The sequence below is a fragment of the Citrus clementina genome, unplaced genomic scaffold (genome assembly GCF_000493195.1).
Source record: "Citrus clementina cultivar Clemenules unplaced genomic scaffold, Citrus_clementina_v1.0 scaffold_4, whole genome shotgun sequence".
NCBI classification, from domain to species: Eukaryota; Viridiplantae; Streptophyta; class Magnoliopsida; order Sapindales; family Rutaceae; genus Citrus; species Citrus x clementina.
In genome coordinates this window covers 12,780,495-12,791,419 of record NW_006262274.1, presented here as the reverse complement: position 1 = coordinate 12,791,419, position 10,925 = coordinate 12,780,495, and the positions used below count along the sequence as shown (strand labels likewise).

At 34.8% G+C, this 10,925-nt stretch overlaps 1 protein-coding gene across 1 annotated transcript; it reads right to left on the bottom strand.

Annotated features, from left to right (window-relative positions):
- Positions 1-1,151: 1,151 nt before the first annotated feature.
- LOC18044313 (11-beta-hydroxysteroid dehydrogenase 1B) lies at positions 1,152-2,874 on the bottom strand. Its single transcript, XM_006436815.2, has 6 exons — positions 2,653-2,874; positions 2,362-2,554; positions 2,177-2,262; positions 1,867-1,998; positions 1,540-1,704; positions 1,152-1,442 (listed from the first exon to the last, which is right to left on the bottom strand). The coding sequence occupies exons 1-6, from the start codon at positions 2,833-2,835 to the stop codon at positions 1,152-1,154; spliced, it is 1,050 nt and encodes a 349-aa protein (XP_006436878.1). The 5' UTR covers positions 2,836-2,874.
- Between the last annotated feature and the right edge of the window lie 8,051 nt (positions 2,875-10,925).

The window sequence follows — 10,925 nt, the reverse complement described above, 5'->3', positions numbered from 1 at the left end:
AAGGACGTTAGCCAAAAAGGGTACGCCACGTGGCAGTTGAGGTACTCCATGTATAAAGGCGCCTATGTTTCATTCTCCATGATGCTCTCATTCACCTAAAAACACTCACACTTCAAAAAAGAGGTTTTCTTCAACCTTAAACTCTAATTTACAGAGGGCTAGCCAGCTCTCTTTACCATAAAAGCTTGAATTTGCTAACTTGAGCGTCGGAGTGTGAACGCCGGGGTACCCCGGCTTCACCTCTAACCTCTATTTCACTGTTTTGTAGGCGTGAAGCTCATTTGGAAGGACATCTCTCTTAGTTCTGAACTATCTCCATTGTTACCACTCCCTCTACCCTTTTTTGCCTCCCCCGAACTTCAGATACACCGCACCGTACACAATATACTAGTGAGGTACCCCATCTCCTCCAAAAAATATAAATTCATTGTTTAAGATAGATTTTGGATTTTCTTACCCCAAAATCAGTTGAAAACATTATATCTCGATAATGACTTGTTAAAACATAATGATTTTTTTTTATTTTTTTTTATTTCTAGCGTGTTAAACAATCGGACTTTACCGAAATAAAAGAGTCACTTATTATTAACGTTAAAGATTGTATAGGTAATTGATTTGAATATCTTGGGACGATTTAATAATTAGCTGACGCAAATGATGGTTCATGCTCGTAGATGTCAGAAAGAACTTCTTATAAACTCTCAACAGCAAACTTTTATAGATTTTACAAGAGAGATCTTCAGAAAAGGTATGAAATAAGCACCTGAATTCTCAGCAAAAATCAGCATTCTTTAGTATATTACAAAACAATTTTAAGAGAGTATCATATACATAAATTTATCAATTTTTTTTCCCTAGTATCAACAATCAACATGTTCAGGTGTCTTGTGTGCCTATTTCTCTTTTAAGAGAATAGCATATGCAAAAAAAACCAGAGAAGCAATTACCAAAAAAGGCCTTAAAATTTTCCAAAATGAACAAAATACAAGGGCAGTAGTAGTACTTCTTCTCACTTTCATGTACAATAAATTTAAATTAGTTCTCCAAAAGGATAAAACCTAAATACTCTCTTAAAACACAAAGTTCCTAAACATGCAAAACAAGCAAGTCCTACTTCGTTATTTCTAGGGCAAACTGCCAGTACCCGGATGCTATTCTGTCTTGATATCAGCTGACTGATCTGAGCTTGGGTACAAAACATTCTGAGCTCCAGTGTAGTCCGAGACTTTCTGGCTCGGCGCTTCGTAGGAAGGCTCCTCAGGCCTACCCATATAAAAAACTCGGTACCAAAATTCGAGTAGCTCAGGACACAGCACCTTCATCCAGTATGTAGTCCTGAACCACGATGGCACGACCAGGTATGTATCTCCGCGGCATACACTGTTCACTATCGCCTTTGCACATGACCACGCTGATTGAACTGGGATAGTGCTCACTTGCGCCTGCTCCAACAATCAGAACATTAAATTTCAAAATGATCAAAGAAACATGGGTTTGTTTTTATGAGCAGATTTCATCAAAGTGGAGGAGCTAGCTTACATCTCTTAAGTTTTCATCTATCTGAATTCTGCCTTCCCCCGTTAAGAATTTTCCTTGGGTTAATTCCGACTCTATGAACCCAGGCGTAACAATTGTTACACCAACGTCGGAACCAAGTTCGACCCTTAATGTTTCGAAAAAGAGTACCAACGCCGCTTTGCTTGCCTAAGGATGCAATTGGGATATCAGAAACTAACTCTATCTAAATGTAGATAAAAACACCTTAGTTTCAGAAATAGGCACACAGACTCCTTTTACCGATATTCATTTGACTGAATAAGAGAGTAACTTTTTTTTAATTTGTGATTTACGGAAGTAATTGCTTACATTGTAAAAGCTCATTCTTGGTGCAGTTAGCCATGAAGCAGAGGATGATAAAACCGCGATCTTGCCTTTGGTGTATCTAAGATGTGGAACCGCAAATCGAGTGGTATAAACTGATCCCCAGAAATTTATGTCCTTAGTAGAGAACAAACACATGGTAATGAAAAATATTAGTTCCATACACATGTCAAGAATTTGGATCCTTTCTTGCTATTAGCTTAAACTAAAACAGAGCAAACCAATACGTTTCGCACTGTCATAATAGATAGCATCCGATTTCGTGATACAAAGAATAACATTAAAAAAAAAATACCATTATTTGCTTAAAATCGGTGATATTAACAGTATCTTCGAACGGGGCAACTGAAGAAATCCCAGCATTATTCACAAGATGATCCACTGCCCAGTAAAGTATAAACCAAGATCATGAGATCAACATTAGACACTGCAAGGTAATAAAAAGAGAGCAATCAAACGGTAAATTTTGATCTTACTTACATCTGCCAAAGTGATTCATAGTTTCTTCAACAAGGCTCCTACAGTCATCAACTTTTGAAACGTCAGCACGAATCGTGATAACATCAGGAGAGCCGATTTCACGCGCTGTATCGGCAACTTCTTCAAGACTCTTTTCCCTGCGGGCGCATAGAGCTAGGCAGGCTCCTCTTCTAGCATACTCATACGCCAAGTGCTACAAAATTGAATCACCAAAAAGAAAATCACCCGTTGAGTTATTAAAACATGGGGAGTGTGGACTAGACTGGCTAATTAAACTAATTAAATGATTACCTCTCCGATGCCGGAGGAAGCACCGGTGATGATGACGACCTTTCCGGAAACATCTTCACTGAATATGGAGTTAAAGACGGAGAGTAAGAACTTGTAACATAGAAATGGTGGTAAGAAGAGGCAAAGGGAGAATAAGGTGAAGGGGGGTGCCACAAGATTAAGGAACTTGTTAATCAAATCCATGGCTGACTAGTTGTTATTATTGTAGATAAATTGAATGAATAATTCTCACTTAAAAAATGAAAATTTTTATAGGCACTGGAGAAAGGGAAAAAAGACTATTGAAGAAGGTGGAGGCGGCGGCGGTGGCACTATTGCATGTCAAAGATATGACACGTTGTTACAGACAAAACTGCATGAAGTTCACATTTGTCTGTCTCGTAACACATCTACTGATCATCACGTAATTTCGTCGCTTATAGAATATGGATAGGTGATAACTACATCCATTTTTGAGTTATGTACTAGCCAGTGCGTTGTTGTAAATTGTAGAACAAAAATGGCAAGTTTATAATTATATCTTTTTAATTATTTATAGTGATAATTAGGTGTCAATTGTGTTGTGCACTGTTGTGACATTGCACGAAAATTTATTGGAATAAGATTATTTACACTCTAAAAAATATTTTGGACGCACTAGTATTATAGACACATATTCATTATTTTTTTTTTTAATACGACACACATTCATTAGATTAGAAGTATAAACTATAACTTGGTACACTCAATAAAATCTCAAATGTACCCTCAATAAATCTTTTTCTCTCACTCTTTTTTCCTGCCCTTCTTGCACACCATAACATCAATAACTGGAAAGCTCTCCATGGAAGATTTTAAAAATCTTTCACGTAATAATGGTCGTTAAGTACGTTTAGTGACGGTTTCTAAAATATAGGTTATTGTTTTACATTTTTGCAGTAGTGCACAATATAAAAAATTCTGTATCATGCCGATAACTTACTTTTTCTCTCACTTATGTCACCCATTGTTTGCCTGCCCTTTTTTGTTTCTTACTTTTTCTTTTTGGGGTTTATTACCTACTATATTAATTAAAAAAAATTATTCTTATAAAATTTGTCATCTTCAATATGCTATAATCTTAAAGGAGTCCTTAATTTCAGTTTAATTTCATAAATTTCTCATGTCAGTTCCTGAAAATTATAAGACTGGAAAAGTATTGAGGAAATAAAATCACTCATTCCTTTTGAGAGAACTCTCAAAAAATAAATTTAGAATTATACCCACTTAATTTCACCTTCTTTCAAGCAAATACACATGAATTTCATTTGAAATGTTTTTGGACAATATATCTCATTTAGAAATTTCATAAGAAAATCTATCTCATATATCTTTTATGTTAGTTTAGGTTTAATTTACTAAAAGATAATATTTAAGGTTTTAAAAATTTTTAGTGGGTGTGTTAGAAGGGTGTCAAAAGTCATATCATTTTATTTATTATATTGAAAAGTTCTTAATAGTAAATTACTTTGACGATATTTTAATAATAAAATTTTTAATTAAAATTTAAATATTCAAAATATTTTTTAGAGATAAAATAGTCTAACCCTTTGTCAAAATTAGCTGACAGATCGGATAATTGTTTTGCTAAAATTTGGATACAGTAACAATCATAGTTTTAACAGATTTGGGCTAATTTCATTTTCTAGTCTAATCTTCAGTCGCCCACTGTGTCTAGCTATTTATATGCCCGTTTTATAGAATAATCCTCTTTAGATAGAAAATCCTCATTTAATTGTCACTAATAAGTTTATAGAATTCTCTTCAAACGAGAAAATCCTCATTTTATTATTACTACTAATTATTTTTATTTAACGCACATTATTTTTCTAGTCTAATCCTCAGTCATCCCATTACGCCTAGCTAATTCTTCATTTATAATTATTATTAATTATTTTTATTTAACACAACATAGTAATAAGATTGAACTTAAGTTTTAAGAAGACTACTTCTTACCACTAGAGCAAAATTGTTGCCTCATCTTCATTTTATTATTTAAGAAGAATATATATATATATATATATATATATATATATATATATATATATATATATATATATCTTGGTAAATTTACCAAAGAGGAAAATGATTTATTTGATATTATGGATGACTGGTTACGAAGGGACCGATTCGTTTTTGTAGGTTGGTCTGGCCTATTGCTCTTTCTTTGTGCCTATTTCACTTTAGGGGTTTGGTTCACAGGCACAACTTTTGTAACTTCATGGTATACTCATGAATTAGCCAGTTCCTATTTATCCAAAATCTTGAATTTCTAGATCAGCACTATATATGTATATACATACACTAACTAGAGGATACAATAAACTCCGTTACGTCCATCACAATGTTACGATCCTTGATTTTCAAATTACATTTGAAGTCAGATATACTTCAATTAGAAGTCGAAGATAGAGACATTAATTAAATATGCAACCAAAAAGCCTTACAGCTTCAACCAAATCATTCCTTTGTGGAGATGTATTTGGTCAAAAAATGATTTGATCTAAAGAAAGTAACATTTATCAAATTGTCAATACAAATGTGTGTGTAGACCTTTTCTCATGCAGACGCTCTTATTTTTTTTTTTTCATACCGACATGTTAATTAGTCATATAATTTAATAGAGCCAATGTAGATATGGTATTAAACCAAATGATTTTATCATAAATTGAGTACAAATGGTGCATTTACTAATAAGTAATTGGAATGGGTTGGAATCAGAATGTGTTGAAATTGCAATAAGCTGGAATCGAAATGAGAAATGAAAAGTACAATAAATTGTTTACTTTAACTAAGTAAATCAGAATCGGAAAGAGCTATATTGTGATTAATATGTTTAATTTATCTTGAAATCGAAATGAATAGTTGTAAGTAACTAAAATGACCTTAGTTGATTATTGTCATTTTTTATTATGATAATTGTGATTATCATTATTCAAAATAATTATTGTTAATAATAATAATAATAAGGAATTTCACCAAGATCTTAGAGGTCTTGTCAATGTTTGCTTAATGAGTAATTTCACCAAGAGTTGAATTCTGCTCTTGTCAATGTGACTAATGAAATACAAGTATGCAACCCAAGAGGGGTGGGGGGTGAATTGAGATTCTAAAAAATTATTCAATTTATAAAGAAAAACTTAATGCAAATATAATCCAAATTCAAAGCAATAACAATTAAGTTGATCACAATATAAAAAGATAAGGGAAGAGAGATTCAAACACAGAGATTTTTACGTGGTTCGGCCAACCTCGCCTACGTCCATGCCTCAAAGCTTTCCGGGCTTGAGGATTCCACTAAGCAAGCCTCCAAGGCTTCAAATGCTTACACTTGACTTCCAAGGTGTCAATAAACCTTTACAACAAGAGATTATCCCCAATCTTTTAACCCAAGTGTATCCCAACACTTAAAATCACTCAAAGTAAAAGATTACAAACTGTTTTGCCTCTCACAATATATAAGATTACACAATGATGCTTAATATGTGAATAGATGAAGTAAGAATGTGTTCTAAGCTCTATGAAGATTGTATTATCGAATATTAGCTCAATGGTCGTGTTGTGATCAACCTTGTTTGAATTTGAATGAGCTTATTTATAGTTGGAGCTGAAAAATTAGCCGTTACAAACTGTCGGTCTGAAAACGGTTCGCCGTTAGCCATTAACGGTTAACCGTTTACGCTGGTCAAAAGTTACCGTTGGGCCAAATTTCAAATAAACGATTTGCCGTTTAGGATTGCCCTTTCGCCGTTAAATTCCAGAGACTTGCAAAATGAATATCAGCTATCCGTTTAAAGTAAACGGTTAAGGATTTGCATGAAGTGACTTCTCTGGATATTATCGGTTGACCGTTTGTAATAAACGGTTCGCTGTTTGTCTCCAGTAACCTGCAAAACAATTCAGCCTTAACCGGTTTTGTTAATCAGTGATTCTGGATGTTATCGGTTAACCGTTTAAATAAACGGTTCACCGTTAAGTTCCAGTAGCCTTCCCATCTTTGGTGTTTTCCGTTTTTTATAAACGGTTAGAGCTTAGGCAATATGTTGCTCTCTGGTGTTAATCGGCTAACCGTTTAAATAAACGGTTCACCGTTAAGTTCCAGTAGCCTTCCTATCTTTGGTGTTTTCCATTTTTCATAAACGTTTAGAGGTTTAGGAAATATGTTGCTCTCTGGCATTAATCGGTTAACCGTTTAAAGGAAAACGGTTTATCGTTCATTTCCAGAATCACACTTTAAAACAGATTTTACAGAGAATCATTTTTGAATTTGAAGGTCCATCTTTTATGAAAAAATGAATGGAATGATTATTAAGGCTTTCGTTTATTAAGGAATAGCTGCAACACTTTTATCAAAAACCATTTAAAGTTTGTTATCATCAAAATCAATATTATTAACATATTCATGTTAACAATCTCCCCCTTTTTGATAATGACAAACTTCATTCAATATTAAGCTCCCCCTTAATATATGCTCCCCCTAAATGCATGGCAAGATTAAGAAATGTCCAATAAAAAGATTTTTGCTTAAGAAAACATTTTTAAATACATTTTAGATAATCTCCCAATTATCTCCCCCTTCATCATAAAAAAAAAAAAAGAGAGAAGGGAAAAACGCAAATCCTTTAAAGAAGTTACCCGGTTTTGGCGAGTGAAAATTTTGGCAGAGTTTCCCCTTAAAAAAGAGCAAAACCACTAATACAAAATGAGATTAAAACACTTCCAAAATAGATTAACACCAATTTCATCTTTCAACAACCCAACAACTTCATGAACAAACAAACCAACACTTCAATATCCAATAAACCACAAATTTCATCAACTAATAACCAAGTTATCCAATCATCAAGAACATCACAAATATATGTCATCAAAATCCAGAAAGAGCATATAGAGGAAACAATGTACGTAAAAATAGAAATGGCAACATGCAATCAACCAAAATATGAGATATATGTGCAAAAACAGAACCCAGAAACTATGGAGGCGGAGAAGATGTGCTCCCCGGATCATAGCCGAAATAGCGGAGAAGAGTGCGCTGTCCAGCGATAAGCTCAAGTTGCTGATCGATGCTCTGCTGCTGGAAGGTCTGAAAGTCAGATCGTAGCTACTGGTGGTCACGGGAAACAAAGTCCAACCAATCAAGAATTAGCTGTTGACGCTCCGAAATCCGCTGAACATCAGTAATCAACTGTTGCACAACGTCTGAAGCAGGGGGCTGAACATGAGCTGGCGATAGGGATGGCAATGGGGAAGGGAAGGGAGGGGACCAATCTCCCCGTATCCATCCCCGATATTTTGCGTATGTCCCCGTCCCCTCCCCGTCCCCGTCAGAATTACTTAAGAGAATCTCCATCCCCTCCCCGAATAATAATAGGGGATCCTCGAGGGTCCCCGATCCCCGAATAACTAATACATTTTTTTATTTTTGATTTGAGTTAATCATATTAAAATAAAAAATTCAAATAAAAGTAAAGTTCGAAAAATATCTTACATTAATATCCATTACAAAAGTCACATACATTAAATTAGTAAGTAACGCAGCATGCAAGGGATATAAACTTCTTTTACAAACTATCATGAACAAATTAATAGTCTAATATAAAATTGTTACAGATAAAATTGAATTTAGATTCAAAATTAACTTTTTCAATGGTGGCGTGGGCACTTTATAAATGTGGACTATTCCCTTTACATCATAATAGTTAAGTTGGAGCAAATCAAGAGCAAATATTAGATTAAATTAGATTAGATATTAAAATTGTGATTCGCTGTGGGCAATTATAACATCTAAAAATAAATAAAAAATAGATTTAAATTTAAAATATTTAATGAATATTAAAATTAAATCAAAATTTTTAGGCTAATAGAATCTATCTGGTCTTTTTAATTAGGCCTAAAAATTTAATAATATAAATATTTTGATATTTTTTATTTTTACCAATTTTTATAATTTTATAATTCAAATTTTATAATTTATTTACTAGTAATTTTTTTAAAAAAAATTAAAATTAAAATGGGGAAATGGGTAGGGGATGGGGATTCCACCTCATCCCTGTTCCCTCCCCGAATAAGAAATTGGGTAAAAAAATTTCCCCGTCCCTTCCCCGAATAAGAAATTGGGTATGAAATTATTCCCATACTCTCCCCGAATGGGGAAAATCCCCGAGGGTACCTGTCCCCGTGGGGATTTTTGCCATCCCTAGCTGGCGACGGCATAGAGGCAGATGGCTACTCAGGAACAGTAGATGGCTCAAGAGCAGGAGGCGGCTCGGAAGAGGAGGGAATGTCAGCATCCATCGCACGCTCCTCAGGGTCAGAGTCAGCTGGAGGCCGATGGACAAAATGGCGACGTGGAGGATAAGTCTCGACGACGACATGTATTACGGACGCCATCAGTATGAGAAAAACTGTCAAAGGAAGGGGCTTTCCTAGAGGTGTAAATATCAACCCCCTCACAAGGGATACCAAGAAAGCCAGCTAGATCCACATCATCAAACTCTATTGGCACACGGCCAACTTGAGTAACTATCCTATTTGGGCGAGTATTGGAAATTTCCATGTTTGAATAAAAGACTCGCACTAAACTTGGATAAACACGGTCATCAAGGTCAATGGCAGCCTCCCATGGCTGAAGCATATCCCTAATGCTTCTACCACATACAATTAAGTTGCGGAAATCATCAATATCAACAAAGAAGGAGTCAAGTACCTTTCGACCATTGAAGCACTCTTCGAACTGCTTGGCCAAAGAAGGTGTGGGGAAGTGAATGCGTGCAAATTCAAAGACATCCCGTGGTGGTATAGGATTCCTTGGAGGCACAGATTTACGCCTGAGATTTCTCCGAGAGGGTTCAGCCATGGAGAAACGCAATGAAGTGTGGAAAATGCAAGAGAGATGTGATGAGAAGAAAATGAATCGATAAATGGCTTAAGAATGAATAGAGGATGTGAGTAGGATGTTCAATTTGGTTGAAGAAGGGTAAAAAATAGATTAAAAATGAAGAAACCCGACCCGCGGCGGTTAGGGTTTAGATTTGAGATTTTTGAATTTTAGGCTCGATTTGAAGTTTTGAATCGGTAGAATTGTTCTAAAGGTGATAAGAAATGATTTTGAAGGTTTGATCTGGCAAGAAAAGCAAGAAAAAATAAGGGTTTGAGGACAGAGAAACATTCGGTTGCGTAACAATGGCCGAAACGGTGAAAGGTTAATTGGAAAAGGAGAAGAAAAACCTTTGAACAGTTTTTATTGTCGCGAAAACGGGTAACCGTTTATTTAAACGGTTAAGGGGTAACTGCCAGAGGCTAAAGAAAGGGCAACGGTGAAAGCCTAAGTGCTTAACGGCTAAGGAGTAATTGTTAGAAGACTCTCTGTATACAAACGGTTCACCGATTGTAGCAAACGGTGACAGAGTAAACGGACAGACGCATAATCTCGTTTCTGGAACAAAACGGTTCACTGTTTATTGGAAACGGTTATCCGTTTATTTTATTTGTAATTTTGCACATTTGATTTAATTTTTGGCCAGCTAATAATATATTCCAAGATCATTTAATTGATCTGAAAATATTTTATAAGCCATTTTAATGCATGATTCATGAACGTGTTTTCAACCAATTTAATTTATATAATCAAGAATTAACAAGGTAAATTCATCATTTGACTATCAAGTTCAAGCATTTCATAAATATTTGATCACAACTAAGTCAATCAATTAAGTACACTCAATAACATGAATAGAGATATTAATGCGAAAATTTCATCATCCCAAGTTCATGCCGAATTTTTGAAAATTGTTCTTCGCAAAGTGGTTTTGTGAAAATATCGGGAAGTTGTTTTTCCGTGGAAATAAACTCTAATGCAATATCTCCCTTTTAAACATGATCTCTCAAGAAATGATTTCTAATTTCTATATGCTTGGTTCTAGAGTGTTGAATGGGATTCTTTGAAAGATTTATAGCACTAGTATTATCACACTTAATAGGAATTTGTTCAAGATTAATGCCATAATCTCTAAGTGTTTATTTCATTCAAAGTGCTTGTGCACAACAACTTCCGGCAGCTATATATTTAGCATCGGTAGTTGAAAGTGCGACAGAATTTTGTTTCTTGCTAAACCATGAAACAAGAGAGTGTCCTAGAATATAGCAAGTTCCACTAGTGCTCTTCCTATCCACTTTATAACCGGCAAAGTCTGCATCCCAATAACATGTTAAATCTATATGAGTTCCCCTAGGATACCAAAGGCCAATATCTA

Coding starts and splice junctions, on each gene's coding strand:
- LOC18044313 (XM_006436815.2), bottom strand. CDS start 2,835: ATGGATTTGATTAACAAGTTCCTTAATCTTGTGGCACCCCCCTTCACC. Junction 2,555..2,652: donor CTTCCTCCGGCATCGGAGAG/GTAATCATTTAA, acceptor TCAATTTTGTAG/CACTTGGCGTATGAGTATGC. Junction 1,443..1,539: donor TAGATGAAAACTTAAGAGAT/GTAAGCTAGCTC, acceptor TTGTTGGAGCAG/GCGCAAGTGAGCACTATCCC.